Raw genomic sequence first — 24,686 nt, forward strand, 5'->3', positions numbered from 1 at the left:
TCTTTCGCTACATTGTAAACAGGATGCTATCTGCTATTTGGTGCAAACACTATCTACTCTGTGACCTTTTTATACTGTTGTGTAAACAGATGCTTCATTGCTCTTCATTGTCCTGTTTGGCATTATCAATTTTGGGTCCATTTTCATTTTTTTTACTTTATATATTAAACATTAAATTTAATATTCTGTCACCAAAAATTATTTAAAACAGGAAATCTCTTGGGGATCCTTGATGCTGCCAATTAGGACCCCAAAAGGAAGCAAGACATATTTCTTTAAGCTAGGTAGAGGGTGAGTGAGTTTCTATGTATAATTAAATTTGTAATGTTTATGTGGAATGCTTAGTAATGTAGAAACTATGTCTAAAAACTATGAATATAATGAAATGTCCAAGTGCTGGTATGATACACTAAACTCTAAAACTACCTTAAACATTTTATTAAGTGTATCATAGAATTGAAATTACCAATATATAAAGTTTAACTAAAAATATGGGAAGTGTTAGCTCATAGTTCGCTATGAACACTGACGCTCTCATTGTGGATCAAACTGTAGCCTACTATTTACCATGACAAATGGGACTTTTTTTCCATCTTCAACATCTTTTCAGCTATAAATATCCAAGTTATAGAAAAAAAGTATGAAATTTGAAAAGAAATTCTGATGGTACAAGAATATGAAGGGTCTGTATAGCTCCTAAAAGCAATTTTCTCCTACAGCACAACAATAAATGTGCACTGTATATTCATATTACAGATTTATTTTTGAGGTATGTATGAACTAAAATTTAGTGTTAATAAACTAAATGCACAATAATACATAAGTTGTTATTAAATTAGATAGGCTATTATGAAAATGAAATGAACCAGGAAGAGAAACACCCTGTGCCACAGTTGTTTTTTTAACATTTCTATTTATAGAAATTGTGTCTCTCCTTCAATATTAAATGATTTCTTTCAACAACTAACACTGTTTTTGAACATGACACTTTTTCCTTAAGAGTAAAACCCTATTGCATCCTACTAAAAAAATCAAGCATTTTTAATGGTTTTCAATGCGCCCCAAAATTGATAAGAGGATTCTGGTGCAGTGAAGTTTTTCAAATATAGCATTAGTGTTAAAGTCACGTGAAATCAAAATTGAACCTATTTACTTTGTTAGCCCTGTCCAGTACCAGAGGATTCCCGGTTTAAACTCCGCGCATCCCCGTATCTGCAATATTATGTCATCGTAAGTGTTCGGCAGTGTTCGGATTCTCACGCAGGATAGCTCGCCTGTACGGCATTTTAGCAAAGTTCGACAACGAACGACTGTTTATTCAATCTAAGGTTGCCGAGTGAAACTGCTTTTCTAAAATGCACACGAGAGAACGTGTTTTAGAGCAGCACGCATGCACCATGATGTAGCCGGCGTACCGTACCGCTGTAGTTGCTTCTAGTCACTTCCTTGTCCTGCGGAGACTGAGAGGATAAAGCAGTGACGTCGGTGGACCGGTCTGCACGGTGGCTGTAACGCTGCAGAGGGAAACCTGTCCGCCCGACCCGGACACAAACCAGCCACTTTATCGTGGGCGGCTCGACGTCTCACGCGAGCTGAATCTTAAAAAATGTTTCACAGTGGACCGCGACGATAGGCTGGCGGTTACCAAGCGACGCTCGACCGGGAGATCAGCCGTTATCAGCTGCCCCACTGTCTATGTGTCCGTGTCCGGTGCACCGGTGACCATGTCCTTGGTAAAGAATGACGAGGAGCAGCGATGGGTGCCAACACACGTGCAGGTAACCGTGCTACGGGCCCGAGGGCTGCGCGCGAAGGGTAAACACGGCACCAGCGATGTGTACACCATCATCCAGCTGGGCAAAGAGAAATATTCCACGTGTGTGATGGAGAAGACTACGGACCCGGAATGGGGCGAGGAATGCGCGTTCGAGCTGCTGCCGGGGATCCTGGAGAAGGGAGGGCGAGACGCGTACCCACCCGGTAGTGGCGACCTGACCCTCACCGTTATGCACCGTGCTCTCATAGGACTAGATGTGTTCCTGGGTCAGGCTGTTATACCGGTAGATAAAGCCTTCCAGGATCGCAAAAGCATGAAAAACGAGTAAGTTTGTCTTTGCATTTACTGTTTATGTATATATTCGTCTGAAGCAGCAGTAGCACAAGGAATAATGTTTAATATGTGTCATTAGCCCAGTCGGATATGTCTTGCTCAGACTCAGTGTGCTGCAATCTGTTCCTCTGCAGTCACGCCCTCTTCAGTGGGCCTGGATGTTGACTGAGGAAAGTAGAGGAATTTTCATTGGTGTTTTCCTGTCCTGTTTCTGGAGGCTTCTCAATGGTACAAATGTTGAACATTTTGTCTCATCAAACACTGCAGTTCAACCCTCTGAGACCTGAAGATGGGTGTATCCCACAAAGGAGACTACCTAAATGTGTTAAAGGGTTAGTTCACCCCAAAATTAAAATGATGTCAGGTGTATGACTTTCTTCTTTCAGCCAAACACAATCAGAGTTCTATAAAAAAAAAAAAAATCCTGTTTCTTCCAAGCTTTACGGCACCAGGGGGTTCATAAAGGCCTCTTCTGAAGTGAATCGATGCGTTTTTGTAATGAAAAAAAAAATGCATATTTATAACTTTATAAACTAAAATCACTGGCTTATGGTTACGGCCATAAGCGAGTCGAGTTCTGGCGGAAGAGTGACCTCTGACCCGACGCATGATGTGTTGATGAATGCGGAAGCAGAGACAAAACAACTAAACAAAACACCAATCACGAAAGAGAAGAGAGGCTTGAGTTTGTTGCCCAACCCAATTTGTTTTAACCATCAGGGTCGTCAAAGCATATGCTACTCCTAGATCCTACGCCGGTACAGAGGTCACTGATGCCCAAACTCGACTCAAACATGGTCGTTCCCGGAGGAGGCCAGTGATTATAGTTCATAAAGTTGTAAAAATGTATATTTTTCCTTACAAAAATGCATAACTTCGCTACAGAAGGCCTTTATTAACCCCCTTGAGCTGTATAGATTACCTTTATGATGGATAGATACGCTGTCGTTGTCTTCAAAATCTAAAGTATGATTTACTCCCATTATAAAGCTTGGAAGAGCCAGGATCATTTTTAATATAACTCCAATTATGTTTCAGTTTTTACAAATTAGTTTCAAGCTACATTTATATGTGGTTTCAAATCTCATTTCTGGCCATCTGTCTTATGACCGTTGTGATTGGATTTTGCATAGCTTTTTTTTTCGCACGCCACGTAAACGCGTCAGATGTCATTACAGAAACAAGGGCGAGTTGTCAATGTGCAGGTCGCTCCTAAAATTATATTAAAAATGGAGGCATCACAGTGGTCCAGTGATGAGGTGATACCTCATGAGTCCTCCAGTCACTGCTAGTCGGCCTGGTCAAAACCCCTCTTTGAATTTTGAGATTGGCTCAGAGACGGCAGCATGGAATAAAGTTGCTCAAGCCAGCCTCCTAAGTCTCTGCCCTTGCTTCATTCGACTTCATTAAACTTAGTAGTCCAGTGTCGTGGCTACACATTGTAAGACACTCCATGTAGTTTTTGGCATAGGTCTACCAAACCAATGCAACACCTTTACAATCGAAACCAATGCAGATAGGCTATTTCGGAAAACGAAAGAGTGCTGCAGGACACACAGATTGGATCTGAACAGTTCCATTCGGATACACAAACAAACGGATTTGGACTGACAGTTTAAACATGTAGAGAACACCAGGATCAGTGTTGAGAAATGCTTATTTAGATGGTCTGTGTTATTCACATCTGTCTGATTCAGTAATGTGTCATTGCTTATGAACAGTCCAGTTTTGCTCTGTCAGCTTTCTGATTATGTAAGATAAAAGCATAAGCATGAAATTGAAGGCTTGGGTCATGTGCTGCTTCTACCAGGTGCACCAGGGCCCTTTACCCATAATGCCCCTTTTTTGTGTGCTTCAACACAATCGCATGGCAATATGCAACTATTCCACTTTTTGGGGAATAATTGGTATGAATTATTATTCATACTTTTTTCATTCTATCTATCTGCGTGCCGTACACTCCAGTGTGTAGGGGTGGGGTTGGGTTTAGATTTTTTATGCTTACTTTTTTCAAAAATGTTTTTTCTTTTTTAAATGTTGTTTTCTCCCGTATAAATATGTGATTGTCACCTCGTAAAATAGCTTTTTTCTCGAAATCGGGTTGGCTCTTCTTTCGTTTATGCTAGAATCTTAGTGATTCAAAGGTGGTTGACATTTAAGCTTCCTAACAAAGTAAAAGTGTTGACTGCAGTGTAGCTATTAAACTCTATGTAGCATCAAACCTTTTTAAAATGCATTTTTTATACTTGTTGCAAAATAATTTGTTGCATTGCACGACCATTTGTCAGCTACAGGATGTGCCATACTTGCCCATTCACATTTAGATATTATCCTACAGTAACTAAGAGTTTTTTAGCAACAACAAAGCATCTGTGGTTCTAGAAAACAGACAACACAATACAAGCTCAGAATAGTTCAAGATGGATGCTTGATCAGACCAGTGGAGCATGACTTCTTCATGCTTCATTTATTGATACATTTTTAAACATTTCTCAGTCATCCTGAGGCTAAAGAAAATATATTCTTATGTGTTTCACTGTAGCATGCAGAGGAAAGTGTTTTAAGATGCATTTTAACCTTTGAGTAGAGTCTCTGTGCATATATTTATGTGTATGATTCTGAGGAAATTTATTTTCCTGGGTGGTTTTGGGGTAAGTGTGAGGCTCTATATATCTAGACTCCAACACTACAGCTGTGAGAAATTTATTCACACTATACGCCCTATTTCCTGTAACTGGCCACCAAATATGAAATAATTTATTTGTAGGCCATTATATAGAGGTCCTTCAGTGCTTTTCTGGTACCATTTCTGTTTAGATGTAACCAGAACTGATGTGTTTAACTGATGTGGTAGGCCTACTCCTTCATATAAGACAAGAGTAGGTTGTAATACCTCAAGAGTAGGTCATGTGACACAATGACAATTATTTTGTAACTGTATACTAAGGCCTACATAGCGCTCCCAATTATATGTATGCACCGGATTGACATTTTATCCATAGAGGGATAGGCTAGTTCTCCCCAAAAATGAAATTGTTCCAAACCTGTATGAATTTCTTTCTTCCATTAAACACAAAAGATGATATTTTGAAGAATGTTGGTAACCAGACAGTTGACGTCACCCATTGACTTCCATAGTAGGAAAAATGAAAGTCATTGGGGCCCGTCAACTGTTTGGTTACCCATATTCTTCAAAATATCATCATTTGTGTTCAATAGGAGGGTGTGTAAATTTTTTGGATTACTTATGATGACACTGAGGGTTTAATGTTTGCTGTATATGTTGCTCACTTCTTGGTTCCTGGTGATTTCCAGATTGCGTGTTGGTATCTCCCCTAGTTTGTGTAGGTGGGTTGAGTCGGGTATATGATGAATCATGTAGTTAGTGTGTGGGTTGGCAAATTACCGCTGTAAGGCGTAATGATTAGATTACTCTTGACTCTGCACTTTATGATTCAAACTTTTATTTTGATTTGAGTCCGGCAGATGTGAGTTTTCTATACTTGGCACTGATATAAAAAAGTGTTTCCATGCATTTACAGATCTTTTTAAAGGACCACACTGAACGAGCAAGTTCCGCTGGATGCCGTGTAATAAAGACCACATCTAACCACACTGGGCAAGATTGTGCTGCTCACCTCAGAGGTGAAATGATTGTAGCGTTGAATCTGGGTTATTCACATTGATACTGGAACTAGTGGGTGTTTTGGACCCGTTGGTCTGGTGTAGTAAACATAAAAGATGCTACAAAGGAAACAAAGTACCGATTTGACTTGCTGACTAGACGCTTTTGAATCTTAAGCTCTTCAAAGACACAGGCAGTTACATTTTGTGCTTCAACCACCACGCAAAGTTCTTAATAAAGATTTAAAAAAGTCAAAATATTCAGTAACTAATTTCTAGTTCACTAGGCTCATGTTGCTTTTCTTTTGCTTAGTTGGCCAGGCATTGTTTGAGGACACCATTGGGCATAATAAAGTACATAATACCTCTTGTAACTTAATAAACTTTACAGAAAAGGTATTTTGCAGACGTTTTACTTCAGTTAAGTTCAAGTGGTAAAGGAAAAATTTTGGCTTAATTTATTTCACATTTTGTACTAATCCACAGTGCATTAACTAAAGTTAACAGATCAACGTTTGGTCTTAAAAATGTATTAGTAAATGCTGAGACATTAATTGAGGGGCCGTTTACACAAAACCGCTTTCAACTAAAAACGGAAAACTTTTTTATGCGTTTTAGCCGTTCGTCAATAGGCGGATAGTTCTAGTGACCTGGCAGCCTAATACAGCCTTTTGAATCGTTTTCGCAGATCGTTTTGACAATGTTGTCGCCTATCTCTTTATTTTATGGAATATTGTATTCACCGCTTTTATCTGGTCTTCAATCTTATCACTTAAAAAATAGCACATCCCTGTTCGACAAGTGTGTTTTAAACCTCGTAACACAAACAGTGCAGGTTTTTCTAATCCCTAACTCCATTTATTAGCCATAATGATGCTTCCCTTAGAAAACACTACTACTAGATTCTTGTGCTTGAAGGTTGTGTCAACTCATTTTGAGTATAGGTCATGAGAATGTTCATTAGTCAAAGGAACCATGCATAAATTAAAGAAAATTATATTGAAATATATGGATTTGAAAGACTGTAAAAGGCATTGTGAGGCAACAGTGAGAATGGATGGAATATAATAAGGTACTCGCATCTATGAGACCTAAATTGTGTTCATTTTTGGATGAAGTGACTCTGCTCTGTCTTTAAAGCGAGAGTATCATAAATGCTGTTGATGTACGACCTATAAGGAGACGGTTGATTTCCTGTTAGAGATTGTCATTATTCCGAAGGTCTTTGATACTTTGCCATGACATCACTAGGTTGGTATATTTTTCCGTTTGTGTATGTGTGTGAATATTTGTGTTTCCCTGATGAACTGCGACTGATATAATTTTAATTTGCCTTGGAATCAGAACATCAAACTACCCTAATTTCAAGCCATAGTCCAGTGAGACAGTGTACATGTGTCTACATGTTGTAAAAATGTACATAATGATGAATTATAAGTGAAATATACTCTGCAAAAGAGAAAACAAGAAAAGAAACGTCCTCTGTCCTTGCTTTCTGCTATATATGGATTTGGATGGAATCGAAGTTATAATGTTCATCAAATCTACACATAGTAGTGTCTGCATTCATTTTGAACTGTAAAATTATTTTAAACACTGAAAAAAAATGTATGTATCACCTTTACTAATTGCAATCTAAAACAACATATCCCTGTGTGTCACTTCAGTGTGAGTCTACAACAGCAATAGAAGTGCACTGGAGTAATGCCAAATGTGTTTATTAGTAAATGTGAATAATTAACGGGCAATCATGTGTGGGTGGATCCGCCTATCTGTTCATCTGTTAATTGGTTAATTGTTTTCTTTTAATGTGTCAGCCAAGCTTCTAACAATAAGAAAATTGTGTGTGTGTGTGCTGTCTTGTGGAGTGTCTAGAAAAGCGAATATGCTGATTGAAGAAAGCTGATCTTCTCGTCCCAGCTCTGCTTTTGTGTGTGTGTGTTTACAGGAGTATCAGGAAATCCTCAATTAATTTAGCAGGGAGACCCTTTGATCTAAGGTCAAACATAAGCTTGTGTATTTGATTTTGCTTGAAAATGAAAACTGTATGTGTGAATGTGAATGTAGGGGAAAGGGCAACATCAGATCAATTAATCTATCCTTCAATTTCAACCTTCAGTAGATTGACCACGTGTGCCTCCCTTTAACAGTTTTCTTTACTCATTATCGTTCACAGGTGGCACCTGCTGCATTCAAAATCTGGCAAAAAGGAGAAGGAAAGAGGGCAGCTTCAGTTGACGGTGCAGTTCACTCGGCACAACCTGACGGCCAGTATGTATGACCTTTCCATGAAGGACAAACCCCGCTCGGCTTTCGACAAGCTCAGAGAACGCATGCGGGCTAAGAAGCGCTCTAGCGAAGAAGATTCCTCTTCCGCCATCGTCTCTGGGGGATACGGGTCAATGGTAAGTGTGCGGGGGCGGCTGCCAAGTGATGGGGGCGGCGAGGAAGACTACGAGGATGATGAAGGCGGGGAGGTCCGCAGGAGTAAGATGAGAAGTTTTTTCCTGCGTGGGAGGTTGAGGAAGTCTTCAGACACACGCTCAAGCACGTCGCTGGGCTCCGAGAGCAGCGAGTCTTCATCGCGGGGCGGCAGCCTCAGCCCGACGGCAGGAATCAGCGTGGTGGTCTCAGATCTGTCCAACTCTCCGAGTAACAGCAGCAACCTGACTGCAGACAGCAGTCCAGGTATGCACAACAACATTTGATGTTTGTGAAAGGAATATCCTGGGTTCAGTACAAGTTCAACTCAATACATATAAAAATTGATCTGAACTTGTCTCTGGTTTTCTTAAAAAGTGAGGCACTTACAATGGAAGTGAGTGGGAACAATCCATAAGCAGCAAATATTTTAACATTAAGTAGTTATAATATATAAAGAGATATAAACAATAAGAAGTATGTTTACATGATTTTAGTGTAAAATTGTGTGATTTTATCGCTTATTAAAGGGTTAGTTCACCCAAAAATGAAAATTCTGTCAGTATTTACTCACCCTCATGTTCTTCCAACCCCGTAAGACCGTCGTTCATCTTCGGAACACAAATTAAGATATTTAAGATATTAAGATCGCTCCTGCATACAGTCCATAGGCTTCTTGAGGGACTGGCTCTTGCTGTCCTCGAAAAGTCATTAAAGACATCGTTAAAATAGTCCAAGTGACTACAGGGGCTCAATCTTAAGTTTATCAAACGACGAGAACACTTTTGTGCGCAAAAAAACAACAAAAATAATGACTTTATTTCAACTATTCGTTTATTTCTCCCTCTGCGCGAGTCAGGTTACTAGTTTAATAGCGTAAGCTTCTGTTATTGTACGTCACACGCATCACACACACATGACCAGCGTCGGCCAATAGTGAGCCTACGTGTGACGTAGCTCTACGCAATCACACTACGTTAACTGACTTACAGGCTCATGGAGAAGGAAGTGAATAGTTAAAATAAAGTCGTTATTTTTGTTGTTGTTTTTTGCGCACAAAAGTGTTCTCGTCGTTTGATAAACTTAAGATTGAGCCCCTGTAGTCACTTGGACTATTTTAACGATGTCTTTAATGACTTTTCGAGGACAGCAAGAGCCAGTCCCTCAAGAAGCCTATGGACTGTATGCAGGAGCGATCTTAATATCTTAAATATCTTAATTTGTGTTCCGAAGATGAACGAAGGTCTTACGGGGTTGGAACAACATGAGGGTGAGTAAATACTGACAGTTTTTTAATTTTTGGGTGAACTAACCCTTTAACATAGTTATGTGCATTTGTACTTTGCTGAAGTGCCATGTTATGTAAAAAAAATTCTAGCACAATAAAATTTTTGTAAAAGTGTTTAAAAATGACTCAAACTATAACTGCAGCAACGTCTCCAAGGCGCTTGACGAAACCAGTGCAAACTACCTGAAAATCTATGTGCAAGTCTACCTATGCACCAAATATTTATTTAATTTAGTTAATAGAAGATAATTGGTGAATTAAATCTATTTGTGATATTATGTTTAGGAACATGCTGACTTTACAGCATTGTTACATAAGTGCCTAAAACTTTTCACAGTACTGTAGCTTTGGAGGGAAGTTTCTTCAAGTGCCTTAGAGACTCAGTTCTTCTGGATTTAGTCCGCCATTTGAATATGCCTTACACACACACACCTAACAAAAATATATATTTTAGAAATACAAACCTTTGTTACATGCGATTAATCAATTTGACTGCAATACTAGTATACTTTTGGTAACACTTAAGTTTAGTTTAACACTTTTAGTTTAACACTTTAGTTTCTCACTTTTAACTAGTTGCTAATTAACATGCATTTTACTTGGAGTTGAGCTTTTTATTGGTACTTGTATATCTCATATTAATGCTTTATTCTCATTGACCATGGTCAACAGCATTTAATCATTCCCAATACCTAAACTTAAAGGGATACTGCACTTTTTTTTTGGGAAATAGGCTCATTTTACAACTCCCCCAGAGTTAAACAGTTGAGTTTTACAGTTTTTTTCCTACTATGGAAGTCAATGAGACCAGAAACTGTCTGATATTCTTCTAAATATCAGAAAATCGGCTGAATGGATTCGAAAACTGTAAAACCCAACTGTTTAACTCTGAGGTAGTTGTAAAATGAGCCTATTTCCAAAAAAAGTGGAGTGAACCTTACCTTTATTAAAATATAAGCTTCAAGTTTCTGCATTTAAATCCTTCAAAAATTGGCCCCATTCATTTATATTGTACGTACCACAAAAAAAAAATATTTGGACTGATCCCTCGTTTTCTTAAAAAAAAAAAACCCTCAACCTTTTAGTGAAATGACAGTATCTTTTATGATTTACACTGGACTCTCCAGTCATTCCAATCATTTCGACTGCATACTTGCCTCCATCCGATCAAGTCCCCATTCTACATTTTGTTTTTGAATAATCTGTTTCACTTGGATGTGACATGGAAAAGATGTCTATTACGGTGCTACTTTAAGAAAACAATAAAACTCTTTCTCTTTCAGAACACACAGTGGCTCCCTCACCACAGGTTTCTCCTGTCAGACAAATGATGTACGACATCAGCTTACCAGTGCCTCATTCTGTGACGTCAGAGAACGACACCCCTATTCTGCTTCCTTCAGTGTGCGTGAACGGGAATCCGGTGGAAACGTCTCCTCTCACTCACCACCCTCCGTCACTCATACTACAGCAACCTCAACGAGAGTCAACCAAACCAGTAACTCAGTCAGGTCAACCACAGGCAACCAAGCTGCCAGTTAAGCCTCAGAAAACCCAATCAATTGAACAGAAATCCCAAGAAACCCGGCTATCCAAGTCCGAGTCAAAGCCAAGGCCTGAGCCCCAGCTCCCAGCCCTCGGGGTGCTTCAGAAGGGCTCTTCTCTCTCTCTCTCCCTACAGAACATCTCTCGCCGTAGGGAAGAAAAGCAAAACGGCGGCCCCGTGGATGGCCGTCGCTGGTCGTTCGATAAACCCGGAGAGGAAGAAAAAGCTGCCATCGTAGCAGCATTAGAGCATGCTGGAAGAGTTACGGATGAGGCGGTGATGGAAACAGTGATACCTGCTGGAGAGACAGAGACTCAGAGCAAGAAAAGGAGGGGCCTGTTTTCACACGGGAGAGGTGATTCGGCTGGGAAAGGGCCAATCATGAGTAAAGAGGAAGCAGAACATGCTCAACCACTTGTAGAAGTCAAACACAAAGGATGGTTCGGCTCCAAGGACTCTTACAGTAAACCCAGGTAACTTATTTTGCCATATTTATGTTACAGTTGCTATATAGAAGTGTGTATTTGTGGTTCTGTGAGGGTAAACGCTGTGACATACAGCCTTAGGTTTAGTTTCAGCATCTGCATTGCAGAGGGAGGTGTTGCCTGGAAACCTGAACTCTTGGAATTATTTACTTGACTCTCTCTCTCGCTCTTTCTCTCTCTCTTTCTCTTTCTCTTTCACACATGTTCTCCCTAAATACCAAGCTATGATTTCTCAATTTTAATCGGAAAGTGCTATTTTTGTATTGCAGACAGATGGATCTGAATGTGTGTGTGGGAGTGTTTGTGTTCGCTATGAATGGGAGGAGTCAGTCAGTTTAAATCTGTCACTGACCTAAACCAGTATAACTGCATTCTTGTTTCTGGTGTAGGTGTGTATATGCTGTCCATTGTTTGGTAAATATTTTCTTATTTTCATTGGTGATGGTGATCACACTCTGTTCTATTTTTCTGAGCTTTTGGTTTGGGTTTTTGAAAAGTTGCTGTGCAACAAAAATGCGCACACACACATACTCATAAACTGCATTAACTTTCGGAATTGCAAATACTGGCTAATTAAACAAATCCCTGCATTAATTGCTAAAGGTTGAAATTATGTCACATCTTCAATTTTCTGCAAAAAATGAAAACTTGAGAGGAAAAAAAGAAAGCAATATTGACTAATTAAGGCCTGTGAATTCTAGGCTTTTCAAATTAGTCTCATGTTGAAGTTTCCTGCCGAGGTCTTGGAGCAAATTCCACTGTGAGCTTCATTATGTTGTACTCGCTCTGTAGGGCACTTGAAGTGAGATTACCCAAAAGAGAGCAGCATTACATCTCATATTTTCACATTTGGTAGATGTGCAAAGACGTCATTGCCACTTTATTTTAAATCCTATTAATTAAACAAAACAGACAAATAATTTTGCTTCCAATGTTGACCTTTTTGTGCCTTGGGTTTTGAAAGTCCAAGTAAAACCTTCTCCTTTAAAATGATCGTACTTGGTTTGACCTATATCATAAACTGCACAATTCCTCATTGAAATGATAGCCATCTGTACTCTTCGCTAATGGCCCTGCCCCTGAGGAAGGGTTTTTGGCAAAATTTAGTTGCTTACATGTATTTGGAATGACCCTACTAAATGCACCATATTTGCTCACAAGTGTTTGCATACTGCATCTGTCAAAGATGCAACATTCCTTTTGGAATTTGATATTTGATTATCCGAAGAACAAAAATAAACTGTTTACTATACACATTTATTGACTCATGGTTGAGCCTAGTCGGTGCGGGCTTAGTAATGCATATTCAGTTATTATGCGTAAACATATTTACAGGTAATAATTGCACTTCTGCTGTTAATGATATTAATGGCATAATAATTTATGGTGCAATTTCAATGCAAAAAACCCCCCACAAAGATTCGTCAAATAGCAGTGCCTTTAGTAATTTAAAAACATTTCCTTGAAATCCTGATGGGAGTGAGATAAACAGATTTATGCACATAGACCTCAAAGATAATATAATCTATGCTGATAGAGTTATTATTCACCCATGAAATGTCCCATAACAGACTAAATCTTCATGGCTAATGATCTATTAAATGGCTACAGGTTAAGCCTTGACCTAACAAAAACAGTTTTCTTTCGAAAATCACCATTTACAATGCAGTTTAACTCACAAGGATTGTTAATATTTTCCTTAGCAACTAGCTTCTAGCATGTTTTTATTAACTGTGACATGTGTTCAAATGATTTCATAGGTATTTCTTTGAAGTTTAGCTACTGGAACATGCCAAATACCCCAGCCAATCACATGCTCTCTTATCAAAAAGTGATTTAGTTTAAGAATGAAGTTGAACTTAACTAAAAGGGCAAAGATGTCAGTCTGTAAAAGCCTGTTGTTTAATCAATCTCTCTTTCTTTTTTCTATCGCTCACCTCCCCCTCTAGTACGGTTGGGTGATTTGTTATGGCCTTTTCAAACTCAGCGTTTCTACATGTCTTAGTGTAGTGCAGCCAGACACTGTTTTCAAAATACTATCCTATGTCATACTGCTTGCCACATCACAAGGCACTATTGCGTGGTTTTAATTTTTAAAATTTCATTTGAGTACGCGTTAGTGCATTTGTAAAACTGTCATATATTTAGTAGTTGTCATGGTATGTTATCATGTGTATTTCTAGATGTTTGGCATTGCTTTTTTGGAAACTATCTGACCTTTTGCACTCCGATTTTATACTGCACATTTCATCATAAAATTAAGATATCACATATATACAAAAACAAACATACTATCCACAGTATGTACACTGGAAACACTTTGCTTTAAGGAATTTTAAGAGAAATATGTTAGTTTATTTTAAGCACAATTATTTAGTGTCCTCTATTTAGAAGTTTCCTACAGCAAACATATTTTTTGTTTAGAATGCATGGTGCACAATTGTTCGTTTTTTAAGGGATTTTAAATGGTTAAGGTCACTTGGCCATCGTTGTTTCTCACTGTTATAAAGGGTTTAATGGAGGTCACAGTTTCTAATGAAGTGCACTGTATATACCTTCCTTTCACAGCCCCCTGGTGTCTCATTGGTCACTCTCAAGTCCCATTGCACCCTTGAACTTTAATGACCCTTCACAGAGTATGGCTGACAAACACGCTAATCCCTTCACTTCTCTCCCACCCTTTTCTGAAGCCAATCCCTTCCTCCCACATGCACAGCAGAATCCTTTTTTTCAGGAGCTTCATTCTGCTGCTCCTTCAACTCCTGATGTGCCCTCTCTCTTTAGCTCACAGTCTTCCGGTAATGCCACCCCAGATTTGCTAAGGATTGGAAACAAAAAAGGACCTTCCCAAATTGATTTTTCATTTGATCCTTTAACTTCTCACTTCGAGGGACCGACAGAAAAGGATGAATTTGAAAATTTTGCTGAGGATAGACTTAAGTCTTCAGATGAGATGAATGAAACAAAGAATTTGGTTACACCCCCTCCTCTCCTTCTGAAAACAAATAATCAAGAGCCCTTAGGTGCTTTGGGCGGCTTAATGGTGTCGGATACAAATGATCTAACTGATTTAGGGCAAACTGCTTCAGCAAGTACTGTAGAAACACCCAAGGAAAGTGCCGCAGACACAATTCAAGTTTCAGGAAGTGATGTTAATTATATTTGCTCTAGTTCTGACAAGCCTGACCCAACCGATCACGGGGCACATGGCTTCCCAGAATTTGACATGAATTTATCCAAAATCTCCTTGCCTGAAAATTCCAGTTTAGATTTTTCTGAACTGAATATACTTGAATGCCCTTATCCTGCGCTGTCACCTCGATCCACGAATGAAGACCGTTCTGACGCCGCAACGCTTAAAGACCAACCAAAGATGTCCCTAAACTCACAAAGTGCCAAATCAGACGCCACAGAGCCATCATTATCAGAAGCAGACACTGTTGACCTTCTTCATGGTGTCGGCATTGAGTTCTCAGAGGGGGTGTTTGTGAATCCTGAAACATCACAGAGGCCCGAAGCACCTGAGTCTGCTACAGATATTGAGTCTGTGATAGTCCATGAGGATCCTTTGCCATTCAGCTCAGGTGACAACCTGGAACAGTCCACTGTGAAATCTGATTCCCTAGGTGGAGTTCTAGACCACCAGTCTATTGAGGCCTGTCTTTCTCCAAAGAGTGACATAATTCCAGGTAATATAATACAATCGGATGAAGAATTTTGGAGATCAGATGCCTCACTCATTCAAACTGTGGCAGTAAGTGGAAAGTCCCTTGAAACCACTGAGCTTTCAAGAAGCCAGGTTCAATTAGCACCGAGTTCCCTTCTGTCAGCTACTTTGCCAGTGAAGAATGGAGAGAAAACTGATGCAGTTATGGACACCGTGATTCAGAACGAATCAGGAGATGGTCTCTTAGAGGGTGGGAATAGTAAAGATGTCTGTTCTGAAGTCGAAGAGTCTGTTCCTGAGAACCTGTTTGATGGTCATTCCTTTCCAAGGCTGTCTTATGACATGCAGGAGGACAAACAGAAAGTCAGTGAATTGCCCACAAGTCCATGCAAGAACGACTTAACGGGCAATCTACTCGCCAGCATCAGTGAAGAGCAAGAAATAACAAATTCTAATGGGACCACACATCCTGTAAGACATATCCTTCCCGCCACTGGAATTAGAACAGGGACAGATCCAAACTTTGTGCTCTCACATGGCAGTGTGCTCCTCCACAGCATGTACAAGAGTGCAGAATCAGACCAGTACATTACTTGTGTATCTCAGCAGGATTCAGTTTCCCAGAGTTTAGAGCTCACACAGGATGTGAAACCCAAACATAATTGGTCTGTAGAGGACACTTTGCCAAACCATATCTCTAATGCTATGCCAAAAGATGACACATCTGTAAATGTTGTACCAGAAATGGCTTGTAAGCAAAATCAGGTCATTGAAGAAAACATTAAACCATTTCAAGAAGTCTTGCCAAAGCCAGAATCCCCTCAGGATGTTCAACCAAGAAATTGCTTATTGGACCTCCAGCCAGAAACGCATACCTTTACACCAAAATTAGCCCCCTCATGCAATACATCATCTGAGAACATGATAAAGTCTGATTTTGATAAAGCAATGGTACAGTGCAACCCTTCAGGGGACAATGGTGAAAAATATGACTTTTCCAAAGATATGATGCCAATTGTTATAACATCAGATATGATAGCAGAACTTGAGGCTCAGCTTGCACCATTAGATACAGAAACATGTCTGGTAAATAACTGTAAAACCTGCCCAACCAAACAAAACGATTCCCAAGAACTGCAAAAAGACGAATCCCATAATATTAAATCTGTTGGCATTTTATCGGAGGGCAACCTACATTTAGCCCAGCTGAATGAACCTAACGTGTTTGCATCTGATTGTGGATTAGAACAAACCTCCAGTATCACACAGGACCTAGTCATAACTGATTCTGGACTGGAAAACATCTTTCTACCCCAGCCAACTGAAACGCACCTTCTTTGTACTAGCACAAGTCCAGTCGCAAACCTTGAATTTGCAGAGAGTCTAGACAGAAATGCTGAAATGTGGACAACCCCTGCTGATCAAGATTCAGAGGCACCTGTCTTATTTCCAGTGAGCTGGCCCAATTTACCCCAGCCATCAGCACCTTCACTCTGTGAACAGCCAATGCTGGCTTCAAGGCATGACCACACCCTTAACTTTACATCTTCTTTGTTCGACCTTTCACCTGTAGCTTCCTCAACACCACATATAGCAGTATTCCCATTTCCCATAATTCCCCCTACCACAGCAGAGTCATTACCACGTCCAGGACATGCTCCTCTTCCTACTGTGCAGCCTGTGAATTCTACATCATACAATCCTTTTATCCAGGATAAACCACAGACATTTGATCATCAGAGCAGGTGAGGTCTCAGTTCGTTTTGTTGTGGTTGTTATGGGAGATCGGCACATCTGGTGCACATCTAATGGGCACATCTGGAGATCTTTTTATTTTTTTCTTGGGCTTTCCAGTCACTTCCATTCAGCTTTACAAATTATTGTCTTCAATGATGTTTAAAGGTCAAATCTATAGTTACTGAAACGGGTCATTTCCATAGTAATATGGAAATTTTGGCTAATGCTGATAACTAATAATTATTGATAGGTTGGCCAACTAGAAATAGTGTTGGGTCCCATGATTATTCGACTATGTATAGGCTTAAATATATTGGAACATTAAAAATTCTCATTTATTGAAATTATTTTGGTGTTGGGGTATGCATGGACTACAGCATTATAAACCGATGTTCCGCATAAATCTACTATTTCTACAGTCTTGCCAGTTTCAATAACTACAGATTTCCTGTTTTAGCAGATACAGTATGTGGTGCAAGGTTTGTTTCTCGTGAAAATGGTGTTATGGGGTTGGGCAAGGCGTCTTTTGGGACGCCTTATTATATCTGCAATCCATGCACTTTACTTTCTCTGGTTTCAGGGTGACTCTGTTTCCCTTCATCCACATCTTCTTTCTTGTGTTAATTTGTTTGTGGTAGCAGCATGTCTACTGATTTCTCCATGGACAATCACACATAGGCTCACACTCTCTTGTGGATCCTACAGTTGGGATGGGGGAGCCTCACTTCAATTAGTAGGTGTTAACCAATTGAGTGACTTGGTTCGGTCCACAGGAAGCTTGCATGAGTAAATTTTATCTTCACATTTGTTTGCTTGATTACCCTTACTGCAGCTAGTCTAATGAGTCGTTGGATGATGACTGAAAGTAACCTTTATTGTGTCCTTGTCTTAGAAGTAAAGGCTGTTCTCACCAAGAACTATAACTTTAAAGATTATTATAATGATATGAACTATATTAGCATCCACACCAGAGGACAATATCAGTGTTCATTCGTCTGCTGTTGTAATTGGTTTAGATAATTGTTTTTTTTTTTAAAGTAATTCCAATTATATTGTTTCTCTGTGCTGTTATTGTTATAGTTGGGGTGTGGACTCCCATATTATCCCAACCTTTCATATTTAGAACGATTTTATCAATATAGATATCTTTCTTAGTGTGAATGGGCCTTAGGAGCTTTTCTTGATAACATCTTAAATGGTGTGCTGTTGTTAATAAATTGATTGACTTATTATATTAAGCTGTCACCATTCTTTTTTGCACTGTACCCTGTCTAATCTTGCTGTGTCAATATGTCTTTTAGTCCACACCCAGTGAAGCCATTGACACCCCCTGATGAGAAAAGGTCAGAGGGTCGCTCCGTACTAGAGAAGCTTAAATCCACCATCCACTCAGGACGAAGTCACCACTCCGATCAGGATGCTGACAAGAAGGTACTGTATGAGTATAAAGCAGTCTGTTTTGGGGTTTTTTATGGTAAATTTGCCTTTTGAGTAAACGATTTAACACATTTAATTAATTGACACTGATGAACCTAAAAACATTTTTATCAGCTTTCACTTGTCATGTCTCCTTATTGGCGTCTATACAGTTCAATACAATGCAAACATTTTTCCTACTCTGTCATTATTTTAGTAAAAGTAATATTTCCGCACTGTTTATTTCAAAAGTATTAGATATAATTTTCCCACATGTTCTTCTGATCACCAAGACTGCATTTATTTGATCAAAAATACAGTAAAAACAATACAAATGTGAAATATTACGGTTTAAAATAACCATTTTCTATTTCTATTTTCTATTTATTCCTGTAATGCCAAAACTGACTTTTTAGCATCATTACTCCAGTCTTCAGTGTCACATGATCCTTCAGAAATCATTCTAATATGCTGATTTGGCGCATTTCTTATTATCAACGTTGAAAACAATTGTGCTATTTTTGCAGAAACCATGACCTATCATGCTCAGACATGACGACAATTTTTATTCTTTTATTTAGATGAACATTCTGTAAATATTAATTTACTAACATTAACATATTTAAATGTTAATCAAATTAAAACAAGCACTACTACTAGTTACTACACTGTAAAAGAGTACAACTGTAAACTAATTTCAATTGAGGAAACCGACTGCCGATTTAAGTTTACAAACCAATAGTTATGAGTACTGTAAACTTATTTCAGTTGAGTTTACTAAAAAGAATATTTCCTAAAATACAATTAAACTTCACTCAAATATTTTACGTTGCTGAAACTCAACTGTATTGATTAAAACTATTAAATTTAAACTTAATTGATTCTATTAGTTACCTGTTAGTTAGCTACTTGGCAGGCTAATGCTTAACATGTGCTAATACCACAAGAGACTATTACTACGTCCAAAATTGAAAACTTCTCTATTATATATCATTATATAGTAGTATGTCCAATCCAAATACATAGTATTCGAAAAACAGTAGACGAAAAGTCCCCGGATGACCTACTACTTCCGGCGAGATTCTGAAGTGCACATTCAATGGACACTTTACTATTCCACGAGGCCACGGGAGGGGATTTATGAATGGAAGTGAAGCGACTCAACTGACGCTGGTAGGTCACATGATAATGATGGATGGCGGATGTAGTACGTCCGAATTACATTCATACTACACACATTCATACGATATAGAACATACATTTTCGCGAAGTATGTTTAAATGCAAATGTAATATCTACTCAGAGAGTACGTGATTTTGGTGGCACCGTATCCTTGAATTGCTAAGTGCAGTTAATACTTTTAAACAAAACAGTCTTAACATGCTTTGGGCCATCCTCGAGCTAACCACAGGCTCTACTCTACTCTGGTAACGCCCCAAAAACTAAATCCCAACATAACAACAGTAAACACTAACAAATCCCTACCTGCATTAATCTTGTGCAAAAGCATAAAATAGCATTTAGGTTAACATTTACTCTCTCTACAGAGTCTGAAGCAAAGTATGCTGGGAACTAGAAATATGCCTTAAGCTTGTGATTGATTCAGTTTGAGTTCTGCTTAATATAATCAGTTATTGAGTTCACATAACTTTTTCTATTAAGTGCAATGAACTTTCAGTAATATTTGAGTGAATTTACCCATTTCATTTAAAGGGTTAGTTCACCCAAAAATGAAAATTAAGTCATTAATTACTCACCCCCATGCTGTACCAACCCCGTAAGACCTTCGTTCATCTTCGGAACACAAATAAAGATATTTTTGATTGAATCTGAGAGCTGGATCAGTCCTACATAGACTGCCTAAGGGACTGGCTCTTGACGGCCCATAAAGTCATTAAAGAAAAGGTTTAAATATTCCATGTGCCTACAGCGGCTCAATTATAAGTTTATCAAGTGACGAGACTACTTTTTGTGCGAAAAAAAACATAAATAACGACTTTATTCCACTATTCCATTACTTCCTTATGGGCGCATGCGCGAGAACTGAGACGACGACGTTCTCATTCGTCTACTTCTTGTTACCGGCTGCTCACCGCTTAGGAGTTTTACCGCCACCTACCGTATAAGATGATGTGCTGATATAGCTGGAAGCGCAAAACTTTCTGTTTACAAGCAGAGGGAGATGCGCGCTGTACATACGCTTTTCAATTAGCGTATTTTCCGCACTATAAGGTGCACTTAAAAGCCTTTAATTTTCTCAAAAAACGACAGTGTTCCTTATAATCCGGAGCGCCTTATATATGGATCATCATTTTATACGGTAGGGGGCGGTAAAACTCCTAAGCGGTGAGCAGCCGGTAACAAGAAGTAGACGAATGAGAACGTCCTCGTCTCAGTTCTCGCGCATGCGCCCATAAGGAAGTAATGGAATAGTGGAATAAAGTCGTTATTTATGTTTTTTTCGCACAAAAAGTATTCTCGTCGCTTGATAAACATATAATTGAGCCGCTGTAGGCACATGGAATATTTAAACCTTTTCTTTAATGACTTTATGGGCCGTCAAGAGCCAGTCCCTTAGGCAGCCTATCTAGGACTGATCCAGCCCTCAGATTCAATCAAAAATATCTTTATTTGTGTTCCGAAGATGAACGAAGGTCTTACGGGGTTGGTACAGCATGGGGGTGAGTAATTAATGACTTAATTTTCATTTTTGGGTGAACTAACCCTTTAATGAATTTGACTGTTAGGTTTTGCAGTGTACTACTTTACTTCTATGATAGTTCTGTCATTTAAATCCATTACCATGATCACAAATCAAAATATAACCCAGAAGTGACATTTTGTTTCTCGACTTAAAAATAGTCTTCCAATGTAAAATTGGCTTTTCTTTCTTGTTTTAGCCACTAGTGGAGGGAGGTGGCTCGTACTATCACCTGAACCACAGTGATCTGGTTAAATTGCTGATCCAGCGAGATACCGAGCTCAGGCAGGAGCGGGAGGACTACGAGAAGCGAAGGGCGCTGCTGGAGAAACGTGAGACGGAGCTAAAAAAGATGAAGCTTCTGATCCGAGATCTAGAGGATTACATCGACACGCTGCTCGTACGCATCATGGAGCAGACCCCCACCCTGCTGCAGGTCCGCAACAAGATGAAATGATACGACAAACGCCTTCACTACCCTTCCATAAATCCCAGGTGGACGTCACAACCTTGCACTGCTACAGCAACCATATAAATGTAGAGAGGTATCTAGAGCTAGGTGATGGACATGGAGGAGAGGGTGTAGATGTGCTGTTCTTAACTGTGTCTGAACATACCTGGGCTTCTATGGGGTCTGTATAGTACTACAGGTTTGCATTTATGGTTAACGGTCGGCACTCTGCTGCTAAACTTCAAAGCTGGTAGGATCCATTCACTCACCAGACATGTCACTAAGATACATGATAGTCCAGCTAAGCACCAAAACCACCTGTCAGTCGAAAGGAAGGCAAGACTGTGACATGCCAGTCTTCTAGTGCTAGTGTGAATGGTTTTTACTGCACGAAGAAAAGCATTGCTTTTTTTTCTATCACGTTTTGACATGCAACGCTCAGCTGCTTAAACAAGAGAACAAGTTTGAAAACTCGAGGTGGCTTGAGAGGGAGCGTGAGACGAATCAGACAGTTTTGAATCTGCTTGTGCCTCCCTACCGGTCCCTGCACTTTACTTAAGAGCTTAAGGGCAGAGGCTCACACCAACTGACCTTCTAGCTTTGTTTTGTTGGTCGGTATCCTTCCTCTTCCTTCCTTTGCTTGAGCCAATGCACGTACATCGCTGCCAGTGCTTTCAGGTGTAATGAATTGGATACTGTATTCATTGCATATATGCCACTCGGACAAAATGCCAAATGCTGCCTTATCATACAGTATTTTCTCCATTCTGTTGTCGCTAAACTTATCACTTTTAATTAAATTGCACATTATATTACAAAAAAAGGTGATGAAGTGTTCAAAGTTTAACTTTCCCCAAGACTGTTAAATATCAAAACGATCAAATTAGGGCTGTCAAACGATTAATCGCGATTAATCGCATACAAAATAAAAGTTTGTGTTTACATAATATATGTGGGTGCACTGTGTATAATTATTTTATATATATAAATACGCACACATGCTTGTATATAGTTAAGAAATATTTTCATGTATATGCTGTATATAGACTTATATATAATTTATATAATATATATAGATATAAATATTCTATATATAAATAATATTTTTTCTTAAATATACATGCATGTGTGTGTATTTATATATATATACAAAATAATTATACACAGTGCACCCACATATATTATGTGAACGCAAACTTTTATTTTGGATGCGATTAATCGTTTGACAGTCCTAGATCAAATGGATCTGAAGAGAGAACGAAAGCCATGCAAATGCCAGAAACTATGCTCTAAATTAACGATGCAGTAGTGTCAATACCGCAGTGGGTCTGTTAATGTCACTGTAATGTTATTCTGGTGTTTTTAAGATGTTGCCACTATCAGTGTTGCCACTGTCTGTGTACAATGTAGCACTATATGTAGATATGTGATAGAGCACTTTTAAACCTCACACTGAGGCATTTGCAACGATTCTTTCTCAACAGCTTAGGAAGTGCACACAGTCAAGTGCACATGTACATTGCACAGACTAATAATCCTCTAAACACAGGATATTACCGCTGTTTCAGTGCTAGTCCCTGCTAGAAAGCTTGAGATTTATCAACATATTTCTGTGATTAGAAGCAGTTGAGGACTTGTGTGTTTTGAAGGTTTGTCTCTCAGACTATTGAAGGTGGATTAATGAATGTTCATTTAAAAAGGATTAAACTTAAAAGTTTACAAGTTTTCATGAATATGTTACGTTTTAATCATGCAAATATTTATGGTTTTTATTGTATTTTGTTTTGGGGGAAGGTCTTCTGTCACCTTTATTTTGGGGTGGTATAAAGTTTGTACAATCTTTTTTTTTTTTTTTGCTCATTTTTTTAAGTGCTTTTTATGTACATCATGATTACTAAGCCTAGGATTCCCTATCTAAAGGTCAGTAGTAACAGAAAGCAATAGATGTGAAGGCCAGGCTTTTGCTGAATTTAAGAGATTCATACTTTTTTAGGTCTAAACAGATGGAATGTAATATGAAATATTCGCTTAGGTTGCCACTGTGTCGAACAACAGTTTATATAATAAATATTCACAAACACACACAGCCTGCAGCCTAATAAGAAAGCGTTCAAGTGCCCTTGGCTGAATGATCTCATGAGATGTGTCATGAGATGTGTGTGTAGAAGAAGATTTGTATGCTTTTAATGGTGAAGTTGATAATCAAAGCTACATTTTATGTAGTACAAACTCTGGAACTTGCAAATAAAAAATTGTGTTTACTAGACTACATTTCATTTTATTTTTAGAGGTGTGGAATGTCCTTTTTCTTTTGAGGTAATTTATAACCTAGATATTTTTTAAAGAATTTCAAAGGGTTTATTTTAAAGTTGTAAGAATGCAATGGAAAGAATTTTGATGCCCGAATCCTCATTCTTAAAAGTATAGGCTCAATTCTTCCTTCTTGGTTGTAAATTTCAGTGGATGAGAATGGCATAAATTAACCTCATATATTAAGTAGCGTATAAGCACCGAACATGATGGGAATGTTCAGATGAAAAATTTGTTTTAGGTGCAAAATATTTGAAGTGCTTCCCTGAGGTGCTGTTTGGTTGGATGTTTAGGGTGTAGTTATATGAGTGTCCACTGGAGGTTGTGATGTATATTTTTTTTTATTCAATGCCTCATCTGAGAGATGTTCAATTGACTTTTGGTGTACTCTTATGCATCTCTGCTAGGAAAAGGTCTCTGTTGATGAAATAAACTTTTCACTTTGGGATGCATCTCTGACTGTCCTTATTTGTCAAAAAAGACAAGGCACTCATATGTCTTTGTATACAATGATATTGAAAATGAAACCACTATTTAAACACAACACTATTTCAACTACACTACTGTAATTATATACCCTCCTAAATTAGATTAGCCTCAATGATTACTTAATATATTTATATTTCAAGCAATCATTAGTGAAATAACTGCTAAAAAGATTCCCCAAGAACATTTGTGATCAAGTGTTTTGATGTGTTCACACTGAGTGAGTTTATATTTTTTAGAGCATGTTGGGAGAACATAATTTTTAACACAGCTTGTAGACAAGCAACTTGGGGAATGACTATCTTGTATAAACAAATTATGTAGCTATATGTCACACCCTGTACAATAACAAGGTCATGATGAGTAAACTGACCACATGATGTAGCCTAGTTAAGGCGGTTTAAATTGTAATGATTAATTTATTAACTAATTTATTAATAAAAG

General features: G+C 38.6%; 1 protein-coding gene across 3 annotated transcripts; it reads left to right on the forward strand.

Moving 5' to 3' along the window:
* Positions 1 to 1,202: 1,202 nt before the first annotated feature.
* Positions 1,203 to 24,202, forward strand: rab11fip5a (RAB11 family interacting protein 5a (class I)). 3 transcript variants are annotated; one of them, XM_039672520.2, is made up of 6 exons: positions 1,203 to 2,101; positions 7,911 to 8,422; positions 10,727 to 11,462; positions 14,043 to 16,886; positions 18,180 to 18,309; positions 21,195 to 24,202. In XM_039672520.2, the coding sequence occupies exons 1-6, from the start codon at positions 1,725 to 1,727 to the stop codon at positions 21,450 to 21,452; spliced, it is 4,857 nt and encodes a 1,618-aa protein (XP_039528454.2). In that variant the 5' UTR covers positions 1,203 to 1,724; the 3' UTR covers positions 21,453 to 24,202. The 3 variants fall into 3 exon arrangements, with proteins under 3 accessions (XP_039528454.2, XP_039528455.2, XP_088972996.1); XM_039672521.2 differs by having other exon boundaries at positions 1,204 to 2,101; positions 14,259 to 16,886; XM_089116870.1 differs by lacking the exon at positions 1,203 to 2,101 and adding an exon at positions 7,604 to 7,733.
* The last annotated feature ends 484 nt before the right edge of the window (positions 24,203 to 24,686 follow it).

The sequence above is a fragment of the Pimephales promelas genome, chromosome 11 (genome assembly GCF_988280905.1).
Source record: "Pimephales promelas chromosome 11, fPimPro1.hap1.1, whole genome shotgun sequence".
NCBI classification, from domain to species: Eukaryota; Metazoa; Chordata; class Actinopteri; order Cypriniformes; family Leuciscidae; genus Pimephales; species Pimephales promelas.